Genomic DNA, 19,830 nt, shown 5'->3' on the forward strand with positions numbered 1-19,830 from the left:
CTCAATACGAGGCCGTTTTCTAGGAAGGCAAAGAAATGACACACAGAGCAGATTTTAGTCTTTGAGAGCAGCGGAGTGTGGGCAAGGCTGCGTAATTACTTTCTAAAGGACTAATTTGGTGAAGCCACGCTCACAGATCATTATCTTTATTATAGTGCCCCTACATTCCCAGGGGAGCAGTCTCCATGTTTTATACACGGGATAGGTAAGCATTACAAGAAACTTGATATTACACGAAGTATCATCGCTAAGTTCCATTCCTAAGGATTTTCAGCTGTTGCTGACACTGTAATTGGGCTAATATGTACAGAGATGCGACGGCATAAGACAGTTCTAACTATACCCAACTGCTTCTCGTCTGGAGCATATTTTTCTAGAAATGGTAAAATTCTTGTTACACAAAATAACTTTGGGGGGTTAATTTAACAGTCCAAACTTTTTTTTTTTTTTTGCGGTACGCGGGCCTCTACTGCTGTGGCCTCTCCCGTTGCGGAGCACAGGCTCCGGACGCGCAGGTTCAGCGGCCATGGCTCACGGGCCCAGCCGCTCCACGGCATGTGGGATCTTCCCGGACCCGGGCACGAACCCGCGTCCCCTGCATCGGCAGGCGGACTCTCAACCACTGCGCCACCAGGGAAGCCCAGCCCAAACTTTTTTTCCTGCTAAAAATGCCGGTTTTGCCAAGAACTGCTTCCTTGTGTCAGTTCCTTTGGCTGAATGTAATTTGTGTTGTCTGTTAAACCACCCCAGGCTTTTTGCAAATGTTTCTACTTATTGATTCAAGTGGACCCGTGTCCAGCTGGGGCTTTCTGTACTGTTTGTGCAGGGGAGTCTGACTCCATCTGGCCAGTCTCTGCACTGTCCCACATCCGTATGTTTCTGGGTTTTACCCGTAATGTTTCCTTGCCTGCGATGCCTAAGTCTACTGGTTCTTTGATGAGGAAGAGAGTTAAATGTCACACGTGTGTGCGTATCTACATTCCTGTGACATGGGTACCAATATGTATGCACGTGTACTTATATACATATGCGATATATAATATAAAATATGCGTACACATTATTTCAAGCACATAGAAAAGTGGCATGAGTGCTTTCCCTGTTTAACCTCAATTTAGTGCACATGTTACATGGGAAGCGTTTCGACTGGTGTGTGTGTCTTTCACACACACACAGTATCCGTCAGGAAACCCACCAGGCGCAGGCTCAGCTCAGGAGCAAAAAAAGCACAAACGTGACCCCCGGGAGCCTCTGCCCGGAAAGTGGTGCCAGTCTAACGGGAGATTTGAAAAAAAACCGCCATGACAGGCCTCTGGGATCATCATGATGATGGGTTTACGTGGCCACCCAGAAAGGACACCTCACAACACGCGGGAGCCGGGGCGGTGGCAGGCGAAGGAGCTCGGAGTCGGCTGAGACAGGCAGCTGCACCCCTGGGGGCTCTGGGCGCCAAAGGGGAAGGAGGGGGCCCTGAAGACTCTGCAACAGGAGGTGGTTTTCCAGATCAGATCTGTCTTCTAGGAGGAGCATTCCCAGCAGCTAATTTCACCTTAGGTGAGCTCATCTTCAACGTGGATTCTGTTACCGTCTGTATACTGATGGCTCTCAAACTTTTTATCTCCAGTCCGGACGTCTCCCAGGCTCCGGTCCCCACATCCTACAGCCTACTCAGCCCGTCAGCTTCTAGGTCCCACAAGCCCCAACTGAACCATCGTCCACATGCCGGTCCTTCTAGGTCCTTCTATCTCGGCCCATGGCACTCACTTGGGTGGATGAGTCAGGAGCCCGGGCAGCATCCCTGATTCCTCCTCCTCCCGCTTGTAATGACTTAAGTCCAGGTGAGGTCAGCCCCTAAGTACCCCCTCTGGTGGAAATCACCATCGCCTCTCCCTGCGTTCACACCACAGCCTCCCTCCTCCACCCTCCCCTGCTCTTCCGGCCACCCCTCCATGCTCCAGGGACAGCCGGCCTCCAAAAATTCCTGCATATCTGACCACGTCACTCTCTTGCCTCAAAATTCTCCAGCACATTCTCTCTGCTCCTTGGAAATAAGACCAAACTCCTCAATGTGGCCGAAAGGCCCCACAGGACACACCGAGCCTCATTTCAAGCTCTGCTCCTTTTTCTTTCACCACAGGAGACTTTCTTTCAGTTTCCAAAAGGTCCTTCCCACCCCCCCCTCCGGGCTTCCCACCCAGTCTGGAATGCTCTTGCCCGCCCTCTCCCCAACCCCTGTCAGGGAGTAGCTTCCACTCATCCCAGAAAGAGCTCACACAGGCCTTCCTCAGCCCGAAGCCTGGCCACACGCCTTACGCTTCTTCTCAGCACCATCGATTCCCGGGGTCATTAAACAACTTGTGAACATGATGACGAGCGGCCAGTTCCCCAAGAGCAACTCCGGCTTCCTGAAAGCAAGGACCACGTGGACCTGGCGCGTTGCTGGAACCCTCAGATCCATGTAACGATGAGCACGGTGGGTACTCGACCACTTGTTCAATAAGAAAAGGAGCTGAGACTGGAGGCAGAAAGGCTAGCGTGGGGCTGCAGTCCTTACAACAAACTCCAGATGAGAACTGACCAGGGTCTGAGCTAACGCGCAGGGAGAAATGGTGAGATACTTGGGGAGCTGAACCTCCCAGGCCCATGGAGATGGGAGGCCGGGAGAAAGAGTGTAGGACAATGACTAGGGCAATCTAATGTTTCTAGGGAAAACCATGTTTTAAACATTTTTCATTGTCCTGTGCACACTGTAGGGATTCACTCGAAATCGGCTCCACTTGCCAAGTGAACTTAAAGGCCTCTCTCTCCATGAATGCGTGCCTAACCGTCTCTATCCTCATTATCTTTAATGTGAGCCGCCCATTGTCCTGGAAAGGTTTTCTGTGGGAATAATTTGCAGTCCAGGACAATAATGCCTTCCCCTCCAGAGGGCACAGCATGAAGGACACAGCCAGTCCTGGACCACACCGCAATGATGCACAATGATCTGGCCCCCACGCCCCGGAGGGCTGGCACCTCCCGTTCTCTCCCCCTCTGCAGGTAGCCACGGTCTCCTGTGGAACTCCCCACTGTGGTCAGGCTCTGGGCTTGGCGTCCCTGCCCTGTTGCACCATCCAAGGGTAACGGTCAAATGTGCCCCTTCACAGAGGGGGTAGTTTGTTAAAGTCAGAGAGTTTACATCTTTTCCAGAAAACTGGCAGAAAAAAATGTGCTATTGCATTTTAAGACACGACTAAGTACTCTGTAAAAATGTGGTTTTCCACACAAATAGTATTTTCCAGTAAAGATACAGCTTGAGAGGAAACACAATAGGAAGTATGTCTACCTAACTCTTAATGGAAAAATAAATACTTTAAAGAAAGACAAACTTCTAAAGAGCTGTTTCTTTAAAGTAAACCAAGGAGGATGTGTGCTGGCTCCTGCTGGCACATAAGGACAGACCCAGTCCTACATGACATTAAAACAAGCATGCTGCTTTCAGCGGAATATTAAATGTACGTGTCCAATATCTAGTGAGAAAAACAGGAAGCTCTGGGGGGACGGTATATTGATAACAATTATATAGCATTTAAGGTTTACAGCATACTTCTTTATTATCCATGTTTCTGGTGGCATTTAAAACACTTTACAAATCCTAGAAATCCTCTATTAATAAGCTAGGATTTTTAAGATGAATAACCACAGTTTTCCCGAAAGAATTTTTGTAAGCAGTACAAATTACCATTGATTTTAAGTCCTTGGAGAAGCTGCTTTTAATAAAAGCAATGCTTTAATGTTCAATTTTCGATGCTATCCACGATTAAGTTTTTACGCTTCTAGTTTTATAGCTCGAACAGACTGTAACAGTAGAAACAAAGACGTTATTTTTCTTTTATCCATCCTCCACTCAACTAAAATGTTTATTTTTTTAAAAGACTATATGAAAAGGCTTACACCATCTCAAAAATTAATAACCGACTAATGGTTACTTTTAAGCATAGTTTTGTGAATTCTCCACCAAAATGCTTGGGTCTGTTCATAATGTCATAAATGCTCGTGGTTTGGCTATAAAATAAAATTCCTTGCCGGAATACCAAGTGTACCAATTAGAAGTTCTTGCTTAGCACGGGTGCTTGCTATGCACTCTCCCATGAAAGCATTTTCTATAGATTTTGCTATCAGAGAAAGCCTAAATCAATCCTCTGCCGCCACATAAGAATACGCAGGAGGTCTGAAAATACTTCACGTTGTTGAGTTCAGAGTGATTTCCTCACACGAGGTCCTTGATGCTGTTTCAAACCCAACTATTTGCCAACCTGAAAATCCTATCCTAATCACAGTAAAGAGAAAGTGGTCAGAATTACAGATGCCAAACTATTTCTAAGATTTTAAATAAAGTATTCTTAACTCCCCCAATATAAATGTTTAGAAATGAAAACAAGTTTTCATTTCACAACTAGAAAAAAATAAATGGCAGTAGCTCAAAAGCTTGTTATACTGACTTCAGAATGTCATTGGGAGCAGCAGGTTGTGAGTGTGGACTTGACCAGCCATGGTCATTAACAGGTAGTACCTGCAGGGGAAGAAGCCCAGCTACACCAGGAAGGGGTAGATACGCCATGCATAGGATTTAGAAGGAAGCTGATAAGGTCTCTCACAACACCTTTCCAGGCAAGATGGAAAAAAAGCTATCAGCCAGAATCATAACCTTTAAGGCAATGACTAACTTCCACGTTATTATAACACTGAAATATTTTACGTAAGTGTTGGGATTATTTACAGCATTACAATACAGATTACAATCATCTTGGGCTGGAGGAAATTCCTCCTCAAAAAGAAAATGTAAAAGTAAGCAAAAAAGGGCTTAGCCTCAACATAAGAAAGGCCATATATGACAAACCCACAGCCAACATCATTCTCAATGGTGAAAAAATGAAACCATTTCCACTAAGATCAGGAACAAGACAAGGTTGTCCCCTCTCACCACTATTATTCAACATAGTTTTGGAAGTTTTAACCACAGCAATCAGAGAAGAAAAAGAAATAAAAGGAATCCAAATTGGAAAAGAAGAAGTAAAGCTGTCACTGTTTGCAGATGACATGATACTACACACAGAGAATCCTAAAGATGCTACCAGAAAACTACTAGGGCTAATCAATGAATTCGGTAAAGTAGCAGGATACAAAGTTAATGCATAGAAATCTCTTGCATACCTATACAATAATGATGAAAAATCTGAAGGAGATATTAAGGAAACACTCTCATTTACCACTGCAACAAAAAGAATAAAATACCTAGCCAAACAGAAACACCTAGGAATAAACCTACCTAAGGAGACAAAAGACCTGTATGCAGAAAACTATAAAACACTGATGAAAGAAATTAAAGGTGATACAAACAGACTGAGAGACATACCATGTGCTTGGATTGGAAGAATCAACATTGCTAAAATGACTATACTACCCAAAGCAATCTACAGATTCAATACAATCCCTATCAAACTACCATTGGCATTTTTCACAGAGCTAGAACAAAAAATTTTCCAATTTGTATGGAAACACAAAAGACCCCGAATAGCCAAAGCAATCTTGAAAAAGAAAAACGGAGCTGGAGGAATCAGGCTCGCTGACTTCAGACTATACTACAAAGCTACAGTAATCAAGACAGTACGGTACTGGCACAAAAACAGAAATATAGAGTGATGGAACAGGATAGAAAACTAAGAGATAAACCCACGCACATATGGTCACCTTATTTTTGATAAAAGAGGCAAAAATATACAATGGAGAAAAGACAGCCTCTTCAATAAGTGGTGCTGGGAAAACTGGACAGCTACATGTAAAAGAATGAAATTAGAACACTCCCTAACACCATATACAAAAATAAACTCAAAACGGATTAAGGACCTAAATGTAAGGCCAGACACTATAAAACTCTTAGAGGAAAACACAGGCAGAACACCCTATGACACAAATCACAGCAAGATCCTTTTTGACCCACCTCCTAGAGAAATGGAAATAAAACCAAAACTAAACAAATGGGACCTAATGAAACTTAAAAAATCTTTTGCACAGCAAAGGAAACCATAAACAAGACGAAAAGACAACCCTCAGAATGGGAGAAAATACTAGCAAACGAAGCAACCGACAAAGGATTAATCTCCAAAATTTACAAGCAGCTCATGCAGCTCAATAACAAAAAAACAAACAACCCAATCCAAAAATGGGCAGAAGACCTAAACAGACATTTCTCCAAAGAAGATACACAGATTGCCAACAAACACATGAAAGGATGCTCAACATCACTAATCATTAGAGAAATGCAAATCAAAACTACAATGAGGTATCACCTCACACCAGTCAGAATGGCCATCATCAAAAATTCTACAAACAGTAAATGCTGGAGAGGGTGTGGAGAAACGGGAACCCTCTTGCACTGTTGGTAGGAATGTAAATTGATACAGCCACTATGCAGAACAGTATGGAAGTTCCTTCAAAAACTAAAAAGAGAACTACCATACGACCCAGCAATTCCACTACTTGTCATATACCCTGAGAAAACCATAATTCAAAAAGAGTCATGGGACTTCCCTGGTGGTGCAGTGGTTAAGAATCCACCTGCCAATGCAGGGGACCCGGGTTCGATCCCTGGTCTGGGAAGATCCTACAGGCCGCAGAGCAACTAAGCCCGTGCACCACAACTACTGAGCCCACGTGCCACAACTACTGAAGCCCACGCTCCTAGAGTCCATGCTCCACAACAAGAGAAGCCACCGCAATGAGAAGCCCTCGCACCGCAATGAAGACCCAATGCAGCCAAACATTAATTAATTAATTAATTAATTTTTAAAACGTCATGTACCACAATTTCATTGCAGCTCTATTTACAATAGCCAGGACATGGAAGCAACCTAAGTGTCCATCGACAGATGAATGGATAAAGAAGATGTGGCACATATACACAATGGAATATTACTCAGCCATAAAAAGAAATGAAATTGAGTTATTTGTAGTGAGGTCGATGGACCTAGAGTCTGTCCTACAGAGCGAAGTAAGTCAGAAAGAGAAAAACAAATACTGTATGCTAGCACATATATATGGAATCTAAAAAAAAAAAAAAGTTCTGAAGAACCTAGGGGCAGGACAGGACTAAAGATGCAGACGTAGAGAATGGACTTGAGGACACGGGGAGGGGGAAGGGTAAGCTGGGATGAAGTGAGAGAGTGGCATGGAAATATATACACTACCAAATGTAAAACAGATAGCTAGTGGGAAGCAGCCACATAGCACAGGGTGATCAGCTCGGTGCTTTGCGACCACACAGAGGGGCGGGATAGGGAGGGTGGGAGGGAGACGCAAGAGGGAGGAGATATGGGGATATATGTATACGTATAGCTGATTCACTGTTATACAGCAGAAACTGACACACCATTGTAAAGCAACTATACTCCAATAAAGATGTTCAAAAAAAAGAAAAAGGGCTTAGCCACAGTACATGTAAAACAGACAAGAATTTTAGGTGAAAACCAGTAAGAGGTAACAATGTGAAGTGACAAGCAAAAGAGTTAACACGATCTTGGGCTGCATTATTAGAAGTATAGACTGAAGAACATGGGAGGTGAAGTGTCTGGCTCTACTTTGCTCTATTTAAAAACCATGCTTGGAATACAACATCCAGTAGTGTCAAATTTAAAAAGGCGTATAGAATAAAGAAAACAAACGTAGACCAGGAAAACCAGGATGATTAAGGGTCTAAAACTGTGTCTTGTGAGGAATTTTTTTCTTTTTTAATGGTAATGTTTAGCTGGAAGAAGACTTGAGAAAGAGCCATCATGACTGTCTTCAAACATGGGACAACCTAGCACATGGAAAACAGATTAAACCTATTTTCTCTGGACCCAAGGGACAGAACTGGGGCCAAACTTTGACTGCATTTAGGAACTGACAGTCTGAATTATACAAAGAAGGAATGGATGGCATGAGCGACAGTGAGTTTCCAGTCCCTTGGAACTGCTCGAACGTGGGTTGAATAACCTTTGGAGCATCCCCCCATGGAACAGAGATTTCAAGCTTTGGAGGGATGGGTGGATTGAATCAGTGGAGGGCAAGACAGGCGAGGAGGACCAAAGAGCACTGCCCTCTCCCCACTTCAGCTGGAGCTGCTCCCTGTTCATCTGCTTAACGTTTGGATTCCTGGGTGAGCTGTACTTTGAAGAAACAGTCAAAGGCTTAAGAAAGTAAACCATGAGATGAGATCACCTTTTTGGTCCCCTTGAACGCTGAGACTCTTATAACCTATGGCAACTAAGCAGGAGTGCGCATTGACTTGTTTTGATGATCTGTGACTGATGAGAGAATCAAAAGTGACTCACAGAAATGAAACAGCAACACTATGTTCTTCCCACCCACTTCCTTCCCTCTTTCATCCAGCTCCTTGACTCCCTATTCTTATATCAATAAGGTATAACAAAAAGAGCTTGACATTTAGATTTCAAAAAATCCAGGTTGGTTCCTCAAAAATGTTAAACCCAGAGTTACCATATGCCCCAGCAATTCCACTCCTAGGTATTGACCAATGAGGAATGAAAACACCTGTTCACACAAAAACTTGGACATGAATGTTCCAAGTAGTATTATTCATGATTGTCAAAAAGTAGGAACAACCTAAATGCCTATCAACTGGTGAATGGATAAATAAAATGTGATCTATCCATACAGTGGAATGTTACTTGTCCATATAAAGGAATAAAGTACTGACACATGCTATAGCATGGATGAACCCTGAAACATTATGCTAAGTGAAAGAAGCCAGACACATAAGGCCAAATAGTATATGATTCCATTTATATTAAACATGCAGAATCTATAGAAACAGAAAGTAGGTTAGTAGTTACCAGGGGCTAGGGCAACAGGGAATACGTCCTTGTGGGTCCTGGGGTTTCTTTGGGGAGGTGATGAAAATGTTCTAAAATTAGATAATGTTGATGCTTGCTCAACTCTGTGAATATACTAAAAGCCACTTAACTGTACACTTTAAAAGGGTGAATTTTTATAGAATGTGAATTCTATGCCTCTATAGCTGTTATTAAAACAAAGAAATCACACTGGTATCCAAGCTTTACTAGCTGTGTGGCCTTATAAAGTCAGAAAAATCTCTTTGAGCATCAGTTTCTTCCTACGTAAAAGAGGATGGTAATTCCACCTATGTCAAGGGAAGGCTCTGAAGAAAAAAATGGAATAAAGGATGGTCAGTATTTCCCAAACGACAAACTGTCTTACAAATGCCAGCTTTAGTCCACTTTCCAACTACTGTAGTTTTTCTTAGGGCAATAAAAGAAGTTTGTGATTTCTAGCTCACTTTACAGAGTTCTAAACAGTTTGAAGAAAAAACACAGCACACATTTTCTACTTAAATGAGAAGGCCAGTATCTAAAAGATGAGAATGGATAGTCTTTTCAGGAGGCTAGATACTGCCTACATTCACATTTAATATCCATTACAAATTAAGTAGGAGAGACAGTAAGGAAAAAAAGTATAAGGATAAAAGAGATTTCACTCATCACAACGTTTTTTCTTCCTTCCTTCTCATTTTTATTACTAACTTCTATCTTTATCTCACCAGGAGTACGTTAACTGTGACAGTCATACAAGTAAGAAGTATGGGTTGTATTTTCTGAAGCTAATACACAACTATGACTTTTTAGTTCCTGTCACTAGCAAAAGCATGGAGTGTACCCAACATATGAAAATTTATGAGTTCATCTATTACACTGCTGTAGTCCTGCCAATGTCATGTAAATCTCTAATTTAAAAAGAAAAAATTTTTTCTCAATGTAGCTAATAAAACATCCAAATGTTTAATTTAGCTCTTGGTGAAATGGTGTATCTGTGATCCACTGCTTTAATTGAATCATCATAGTCATTAACTGGATTGTATTCATTTATATTTTCACTTAATGGAAGCCTCTTAAAAATGAATAATTTCACATCAAAACATCTGCTGCCTGAGACATCACCAGTTAACACTCATTTCTGCCTGACAGGCTGCTCTTGCTTTAAACTTTATTCATAAGGTAACCCAAAAATAAACACAGAGCTGAGCTTTTTAAGAAAAGCAATTCAACAGTTGTGATTTGATTGTATTTTGAACTGATCCTATTGCTTGATTCTAGCTATTTTAAAGTCCTTTTTTTTCAAGGCTGGTTGGGGGAAGGATGGACTAGGACTTCGGGATAAGCAGATGCAAACTATTACATATAGAAGGGATAAATAACAAGGTCCTACTGTATAGCACACGGAACTATATTCAGTACCCTGAGATAACCCATAATGGAAAAGAATATGAAAAATAATGTATATACTGTATAACGGAGTCACTCTGCTGTACAGCAGAATTTAACACAACGTTGTATTGATAAATCAACTATGCTTCAATAAATAAATAATAAAGTTATTTTTCTTTAAACTGTTAGCCATACAATATAAGAGCTGGTTTTTACTTTCTTCTAGACACCGTTACCAGTAAAATTCCTTACCGATATCGCTAACCTAGCAATTAACAAGAAAAGGCAGAAGACCAACACATTCATGAATAGATGTGTAGGTCAACTTCATGACTGAACGGCTGTTTAGAAACAATATGACCAGCCCCAAACAACTGCTCCAATATGTGGAGAGTAAAACCGTTCCCATGACTCTAAACTATGTATTGTATAAAGGATTCCAGTGGCCAGGAGAGTACCAAATACATTCTGTCTGCCTTCAACTCTGAAATGTTGTTAAATGTGGAGAGAGAGCCAAAACTTTCTTCCTTTCCACTGAAGAGGGCATTACAAGTTAATGAAGGCTCACATGTGATTAATAGGACAATTATAAGCTGCCCAAGCTATCAGAATATACACTCTTCCATGAAAAAGATGATAAATTTCACCAGAGATTAAAATATCATTACAGAGGATGAATCCACCCAGTGATCTTTATTGCCAAGGCTAATACCTCCAATTTGCAAACAGGTGTTGAATAACTAGAAAAATTCCCCTAAATCACAATTACAATTGCAAAATAAATTGCTCGAGTTGTCAAAGCATCTAGAATTCCAAGTTATTCCGACTGCACCATAAGCAAATTCCATAAAACACACATTTTTTTTTCTTTAACAAACTTTTGGGATCCTCTAATAAAGCAGTAAATCCGACATATAAAAAACTGTATGGTTAACTTTTGTGCATGAATTATCACACATCATGTTCTGATAAACTAGGCAGTCTGCCGTGAAAATCTTTTTCAACCCTGCCAGGGAGATTAAAATCTTTCAAGCATGTAGGATTTTATATTTTTTTAAAGATGCCATATTGGTAGCTATTAATATTTCCTTCCTGTAAAAATAAATAAATAAATAAATCTATCACCTCGTAAACAAAACAGTCGAAACACTTTTAAGCCTGGTTCACTTTGTCTGTCCATTTAAAAAGCTCTAGATTGCATGAAACTGTGATGATTTCATCAAAGTAGAACTGAATGGATCCTGAGGGTCCACCCGCGAGAAACACTGCGCACATCCTCGAAGGAGTGTTTCGTTATTAAGTGATTTGTTTTCCGAGTTCTTCATCCAGACATTTCCAAACAGATGTGAGTTTGGAAGCAGAAAGCAACACGTCCCCGGAGCCCCGGGGCGGCCGGGCCTCCCCGCGCGCTGCCCGGCCGGTGCGCTCGCGCGGGTCTCCTCGGGATCGGCCGCCCCGCGCGCACTGGCCGAAGCCGGAACGGGCGCCGGGCGGGGCGGGGCGGGGCGGGGGCGCAGCGAGGCGCGGCCCGGGGCCCGCGGCCCAGCACAATGCGCCCGCGGCGGCGGGAACCGCGCGCCCCTCCGCAGCAACTTTGCACGGCCTCCCCGGCCGCCCGGCCTCGCCCCTCGGCCCGTTCCCGGCCGCGGCCCCCGCCCAGCCGGCCGCCGCCCCTCACCGTTGCAGAACTGGAGCAGCGAGGATGTGTCGTACAGGCTGCTGTAGCTCGAGAAGCCGTCCTCCATGCTGAGGCCGCCGGGCAGCGCCCGCTTCCCCGGCCCGGCCGCGCCGCCGCCGCTCACCCCCACACTGAGCCGCGCCGAGCCGCGGCCGGCGCTGGCGCTGGGGCCGGCCCTGCTGTGGCGGCGGCCGCTGCCGGTTACCATGGCAACCCCGGGCCCGCCGCCGCCGCCGCGCTAGCCCGGCGCCCGCTCTGCCCGCCAGGGGGCGGCCTCCGCGGGGGACGTGGCCGGGCGGGGACGGGACGGGGCGGGGACGCGGCCGGGCGGGGCTGCCGGGTCCCGGGAGCCCAGGGCGGCGCGCGGCCGGGGTCAGGATGCTGCGGGAGCGCCGCGGCCAGGCCCCGCCTCCCCGCTCGGTCGCTAGCGCCCCCCAGGAGGGCGGGACGCGGGGGGCGCGGGGACAAAGGAGAGGCGGAGACGTGGGAGCGGGCGCGCGGGGAGCGAGGTTGTCGACCCGGCCAGGGCAACCCCTCCTGCGGACGCCGGAGACCACGCTCCCCGGGGGCGCTATCACCGCGCCCGCGGGCGGCTCCGGGACCAAACACGGACAGCTCGCGAGCTCATTTCGGCTGTCTTTCCACGTCGCAGCAACTCCGCTTTTGGCCACGTCCTGCGAGGCTCGTCCCTCTTTCCGCACGTCTTCCGCCGCAGCATGGCCCTGCCTCGAGTGAGAATTAGCGCAGGGCTTGTAACTCCGCTCTTGGGCCGATAAAAGATGCGGTTCCCACTTCCAAAAGAGGCCCTGGTAATGTCAGGCTGGAAAGGCTGCGGCCTTTAAAGGAGCTAAAACATCTGCTCTGTTCTCTCCCCCTCTGATCAGCCCCTGGGGTGCAGATTTGTCACATTACACACTTGTTAGCTTGTTACAGGACCCACGGAAATCTGTATTTACTCTATCTCAGAGAGACGAAGAGTTGGGACAAAATATCATAGTAGGAGATAAATGCACAAATCCACGGGTTTGTAACTTTTCCATTCCCTGAGGACACATGCCAGGTTAATGGTTTGAGTTTCAGTGCCCATGGCCTGAAGTAAAGATGCTGGCAAATAACAAATCAGGATGCAAGAGAGAAGAATATGAGTTTGGTGATCCTCTGGCTTTGTCCAAAACAGACCGCATAACATTTATGCTCCCGGTTACACAATAGTTATAATTCACTTACATGTAAAATTCTGAGTGGGTCCGAGTTGTAGGTGTTAATTCCTGTAGGTTGAACACAAGTAGGTGAAATGAGAACCGAGTAAAAAGTTACTATTAGGAAAACCTGGGGGCCTCACTGGGGTTCAGAGGCGGATAGAGGCCTGTCTTTGCAAAAGCAGAAGATGCTGTCAGGGATGGGACTCTGGTGGTGTGCCTGGTGTGTTTGGCACATGGGATAGCATGACTGGCATTAGATGCTGTGGGCAGAAGGAAGAGGTTGAAGCCCTTATCCAGGTCCCGGTCAGGGAAACCAAGCAGAGAAAACAAGAGGGATTGTTAATGGGAAAAGTACATGGGGAGGTGGGGGGCTCGCTCAAGGGCTGCAGGTGCTGTGGGTTTGACTGTGACCTGGTGTTTGAAGGGCAGCGTTAGTGATTGTGGAGGAGAGAAGGAGCAGGGCCTGCTGACAGGCCAAGGGCTGGCCGGACAAGAGCAGACAGCCTGTATATAGAAAGTGGGAAATGAGTGTGCAGAGAGAGAGAGGGGCACGGTAAGAGAGGTCCCGAGAGCCAGCAGAGGAGCCTGAGCCAGACCTGGCAGCAGGCGGAGGGAGGCTGGCACGAGCAGTGTTAGAGATGAGTCTGAGTGTGAATCGGACCACAGGGGCCGTGCCCTGAAGCTGGAGCAGCCCAGGGTGTCTGCAGCGCTCCAGAAACCAGACACTCAGGGCCCAGACAGTCAGAGGGAAGAATGGCTGAGGGACCAGCCAGAGGGAAACTGCTCCAGGACAATACAGCTGGAGAGACAGAGAGGCCAAGCAAGCAAGGACAGCAAACCTCCTGTTAGAAATGCCCCATAGCAACGGGGGATGCAGACCAGCTGGCCAGTGAAAGAATGGGGATGTGGGAATTGTCAGCAGAGAGGCTGTACATGAACTGTAAAGGAAAGAATGGAAGGTCAGAAAGGAGCTGGGAAGACCCTTGGAAAGGGAGAAGGACATTCCGAAGGAGCTGTCAAAGAGGCAGGACGATCAGCCTAGCGGGTTGTCTCATTAAGCGAAGAGCACAGCAATTTGCAAGGAGGTGGGCTTTTTCACAGGTTTCTCTAGAGGACAGGTCAAAGAGGATGAGCCTGGGGAAAGGGCTTGGGTCTGGTGGCAGAGGGCTCCCAGGAAACTTGGAGCATCTTGGTGAAGCAGTGGGGACCGGAGCCAGGCTGCTGGACGTCAAAAGGAGAGCACATGGGGACTTCCCTGGTGGTCCAGTGCTTAAGACTCCGCACTTCCACTGCAGGTGGCATGGGTTCGATCCCTGATCGGGGAACTAAGGTCCTGAATGCCGCGTGGCGTGGCCAAAAAAAAAAAAAAAAAAGAGGAGAGCACATGTCGGTGCACATTTCAGAACTTTGACAGGGAGAGGAGATAGGTGCCAAATATAGAGCGCAGAGGTGGCAGAGCGCCACATGAAGCCTCTACCCCCGCCCAGTACGGGTTGACCCTCTGCATCCCGAAAGCAAGAGGCGGGTACTGTGCAGGAGGGCTTTTGAGCACACGTACACAGTTGAACTTGGCCCTTCTCTCTTTTCTCATTTCCCATCTTTCCTCCCCTCTAGTCCGATCTTTCTGCTATCGCTGCTCTGCTTTGTGGTTTTATACGTCAGGATATTTTGGATAATTGGTAATAAAAAATTGATATGTGGCATTCTCAAACTTGGAAATGAAGTGATAATCATGAATAAATGATCAAAAGATGATTCTCTTTAAGAATGTTAGCATTCCTGATCTCTAATGTTAAAGGTATGATATTTGGTGGCCCCAACAAAGGAAGGTTGGGGAATAAAGAAAATTCAGAAGTGGGACGAAGAAGAATTGAGCTGGAGATTTTCTTAGAGGATTTTACTTCCACCAGAGCAAAGTTACAAATAACAATAAGAACACAGTCCACTGCTTTTGAGATGATAAAGATCATCATTACACTCTTAACCTAGAGTATTAAACAGCTCTGTTTTTCCCCACAGTGATAAAAGCCTTACTCTAAAAGGGGCAAATTTTAGTGTAATTACGAGGATATGCATGTTAAGTCAATTAGGTATAATCTACACAGCATTTTTAAAAGACTTATGGAGAAAGTTCAAGGAAAATCTCTGAAAACCTAATTAATAATGTGAGATTTTGTGCCCAAACATTTTAACAGACTGTTATTCCACGTCATTTTGAGATAATTTATGGCCTGAGTCCAAAACATGTTGTTGTCATAAATGATGTATGCTCTCTAGGACAATATAACCATAGCTTTCAGTGGAATTAATAGCAGCATTTGTACAACATGTGAAAAAGAAAGGAAAATGGGAGCTCTGTAGCCATTATTCATGGAGAAGTAATAAAAAAATACCCAGGAATGTAAAGCCTTGTGCATCTATAGTTTAATTCAACATTCCTCCAAAAATAGTTCTACAGGACTAGGAACCATGCAGAGGCTGGGAATACATCACACAAAACACAGTGTCTTCCAAACTGCAGGTGTCATGAAGTTAAAGAGTCACATCAGGGACTTCCCTGGTGGCACAGTGGTTAAGAATCCGCCTGCCAATGGAGGGGACACAGGTTCAAGCCCCAGCCCGGGAAGATAACCACATGCCACAGAGCAACTAAGCCTTGCGCCACAACTACTGAGCCCGTGAGCCACAACTACTGAAGCCCACGCGCCTAGAGCCCGTGCTCCGCAACAAGAGAAGCCACTGCTCACCACAACTAGAGAAAGCCCGCGCGCAACAACGAAGACCCAACGCGGCCAAAAATTAAAATAATAAAATAAATTTTAAAAAAAAGTCATTCAGCACTTTAAAAAATGAAACAGAATCAACTATACTTTAATTTTTGTAAAAAAGAAACAGAAAAGTCCATTCTGGGTATATACCCAAAGAAATTGAAAGCAGGGTCTTGAAGAGATGTTTGTACACCCGTGTTTATAGAAGCATTATTCACAATAGCCAAAATGTGGAAACAACCCATTTTCCACCGATGGATGAATGGAGAAACAAAATGTGATCTATCCGTACAACGGAATACTATTCAGTCTTAAAAGAAAGGAAATTCTGACACTTGCTACCACATGGATGAACCTTGAGGATATTATGCTGAGTGAAATAAACCAGTCATAAGAAGACAAATGCGGCATGATTCCACTTATATGAGGTCCCTAGAGGAGTCACATTCATACAGACAGACAGTAGAATGGCGGCTGCCAGGGGCTGAGGGGGCGGGGGGTAGTTAGTGTTTAACGGAGACTGCATTTCCAGTTAGGATGATGAAGAAGTTCAGGAGATGCATGGTGGTGATGGCTGTCCAACAGCGTGAATGTACTTAATGCCACTGGACGGTATACACTGCAAAGTGGTAAAAACGGCAAATTTTATGTTGTATGTATTTTACTACAAGAAAAAACAGATGAAATAGGAAATGTCAAGGTGCATTGAACATAGTAAGAACAAGCATTTTTACCTGAAGTATTGATCTTTCCTTGAAATGTCTGTATGTGTGCTGAGTTGGGATGTAAAATGTATTTCTCCCTGTAGGCGACATATAACAATCGTACAAATAAATACATCATTACCAATTGTGCTAAGTGTTATGAAACAAAACCAGAGGAAGGGTTTCAGATTATTGTGGAGGGTCTGAACTGGACTGAGGCATGAAAGGAGGGCACAAAGCAGCAGTGGGCAAAGAACCAGTGGACGTTGCTTCAGGCCAATAAGGCTCATCTGGGGAGCTGAGATTACCGCGGTGGGAGACGGGGTGGCCTGCTCACAGGGGGTTCTGATTTTATTCTAAGAGCAGAGAAGTTGCCTCTCAGTTAGTGTTTTCGGTTAACTTGTGCCCCCTCCTGCCAACTTCATATGTTGAAGTACTAACTCCTGGTACTTCAGAATGTGACCTTATTTGGAGACGGGGTCTTTACAGAGGTAATCAAGTTAAAATGCACTCATTAGGGTGGGCCCTAATCCAATATGACTGGTGTCCTTATAAGAAGAGGAAATTAGGACATAGACACACACAAAGGAAAGACCATGTGAAGACACAGGGAGCAGATGGCTGGCTGTCTCCAAGCTAAGGAGAGAGGCTTGAAATCCATCCTTCCCTCCCAGCCCTTGCCCACACCTTGATTTGGGGCTTCTAGCCTCCAGAACCATGAAACAATAAATTTCCGTTGTTTAAGCCTCCTGGTGTGTGGTACTTCATTACAGCAGCCCTGACGGACTAATACAGTTAGTACAGAATCTCGAAGCCAAGAATTGGATATTCCAGAGATTCAGGACACCATTCATCACTGACACTAAATTATAAAATATAAAATACACTTTCTCATGATAAGACTGTTACTCCATAAAATGAGAGCTAATCACAGATTCTTGACATCAATAAAGAATATTAAACTCCTTTGTCCCCAGCTTGCCTGCTGACGCAGCAGTATTTCTCTGCAACATCCCTGACAAACGGTCACTCGGCTCATTTCAAAGTTGAAGAGCTTGAATTATTAAAAAGATTGTTGGTTATTTTTATCCCAAACCGCCCTTCCCAAAGCATCCTTCATTGATCCCGCTTTTGTCCGGTCAGTTTAATCTCCCTCTGTCCTGATGCAGACTGCTGTCTGTCCTGAAAGGGTGCTCTAACAGCCTGTGTCCCAGTTTCCCCACCTCTGCTTTGTTACTCCAGGGTTAACTTGCCCAAAGAGGGGTTAACGACATCATTTCATTCTCTGATGCCTGCCACATTAAATGCACACATCTTGGTGTGGACTTCCAGTCTGTCTGTGTTCCTGCCACAAATGCTGTCTTTGGCATCCGACACGCTCCTGCCACACCACATACACGGCAACCCCTATCCACGACTCTCATACGTGCCACGCACGTGAGTGCTCTGGACCTCTGCCCACACCGTTTCCCAGTGCTGAGTGCCCACCTCCCTGCCTGCCAGCGGAGAAGCTGCCTCATCTGGGAGGGCTTGGAGAGCCCCCTACACCCCCCTCACATCTACTGGTACCCGACTGCATCCCTTACATCAATCAACCTTGTCTCGTAGGAACGTGTGTGTGTGTGTGTGTGTGTGTGTGTGTGTGTGTGTGTGTGTGACCTGAGTGGCAGTTCCCTTAAATAACTTGGAGATTATGATTCTATTGATACAACGGAACTCTGTATTGATTTTTTTTTTTTTTTTTTGAGCAGCCAGGCTATATGTTGTTGGTTCATATTGAACTTCTGGTCAATTATAAACCTATCAGTCTTTTTCAAATGCATTACTGTTGGGTCGTCTCCAACCTGTACTGAGCTAATTGATTTTTAAAAAAATTTTTAATCTAAAGATAAGATTTATCTTGACCCCTGTAAAACGTCATTTGATTTGGTTCAATCCATCCTTTTAACGAACCAAAATCTTTTAAACTCTTGAGTCTGGTATATAACACATCAGCATTGTGACAGCAGTGAATGTGCTGTAATAAACCCGTTAATGTCTTATTCACCCTTGTAGTTGGTAAACACATTAGAAGCACAGGGTGGGGCTGGCGGAGGCGTGGAGCTCTCACATCGGCCACACCTCACCAGCTGCATCTCCACTGATCTTTTTATAAGTACTCTGGATGTGTCTGTCCAACTAAATATCAAGTCACCCAATTGTCTGTTGGCCCAGACTATTTTTCTCTGTACTTTCCACAGGGTTTTGGGAAGGCTCTTTACCAACGCTTTGTACATCCTGCCTGGTAACCCCGTGAAAAGAGGGAATAAGTTTGGTTTGCCACTTCGTAACAACATTTCCTTCCAAGTGAGTTTACACCAGCTCTTCAAAAATCTGTTAAAATTTTTGCTCAGAACCAATATTAATATCAAATTTATTATCTGTATTTTCCAGAACCCAACTTATTCTGCTTTTTGGAAAATTATGACATTTTTCCCTTCCCAGTTTTCTGCGACTCCCATCTGGCCAAATCCGAGAAAGTTTGTGGAGGCCTAGAGACTGGATTCACAGTCACTAAGCACCACCCGCCTGCCCCCATCTCTCACCTATCTTGGGCTCTTGACAATTTCTCCTAAGGGACATTTCTTCAACTCTTCCCAGTTTAAAGATTATTCTCCTTATTGGAGGAAAAGAAACCCGCAAAGTCCGAGATACGCAGCCTGGCTTCCAGAGTCCTTCGAGGCCCCCATTCTCTGCCTCAGTCAATCCATTCTGCTTTTTTCTTTTCTTTTTTTTTTTTTTTGGCTGTACCGCATGGCTTGTGGGATCTTAATTCCCTGACCAGGGATGGAACCTGGGCCGTCCGCAGTGAAAGCGCAGAGTCCTAACCACTAGGCTGTCAGGGAAGTCCCTCATTTTGCTTTTCATTCCCCAAACACCCTGCAGTTATCTGCCCCTGGGGCTTCGCTTGCATGATTTCCTGGAAATATCCTTCCGCTCCTCTGTGGGCTCAGCTCTTAAGCTACTCCCGCTCTGTCCAGCCAGAGTCCCTGCCCCCTCCACCGCGGATGGCCGTCGGTACCGTTCCTCTGTGCTAAACCAACCTGCTTTTTGAAGCTCTGTAGAAGCTGGGGGCTCCGTGGGGGCAGGGCTGCGGCTCTTCGCTCTGTATTCACTCGCCCTCCCGCAGCAGCCAACACGTGTCCTCCTAGCGCTCTCCCGGGCCTCGCACCAGGCT

At 45.2% G+C, this 19,830-nt stretch overlaps 1 protein-coding gene across 5 annotated transcripts in view; it reads right to left on the reverse strand.

Moving 5' to 3' along the window:
- Nucleotides 1-19,830, reverse strand: part of EML1 (EMAP like 1) — a 197,951-nt gene that overhangs the window by 131,755 nt on the left and 46,366 nt on the right. For 4 of the 5 annotated variants that reach the window (XM_033850622.2, XM_033850621.2, XM_004322808.4 and 1 more), the window contains exon 1: nucleotides 11,940-12,162. The exons of the other annotated variant lie outside the window; for it this stretch is intronic. In XM_033850622.2, the coding sequence (XP_033706513.2) occupies nucleotides 11,940-12,147 (208 nt within the window). In that variant the 5' untranslated portion in view covers nucleotides 12,148-12,162. Of the gene's footprint in view, nucleotides 1-11,939; nucleotides 12,163-19,830 lie in introns of those variants that run through there. 5 annotated transcript variants of the gene reach the window in all.

This window comes from Tursiops truncatus, chromosome 2, assembly GCF_011762595.2.
Source record: "Tursiops truncatus isolate mTurTru1 chromosome 2, mTurTru1.mat.Y, whole genome shotgun sequence".
Classification (NCBI taxonomy): Eukaryota; Metazoa; Chordata; class Mammalia; order Artiodactyla; family Delphinidae; genus Tursiops; species Tursiops truncatus.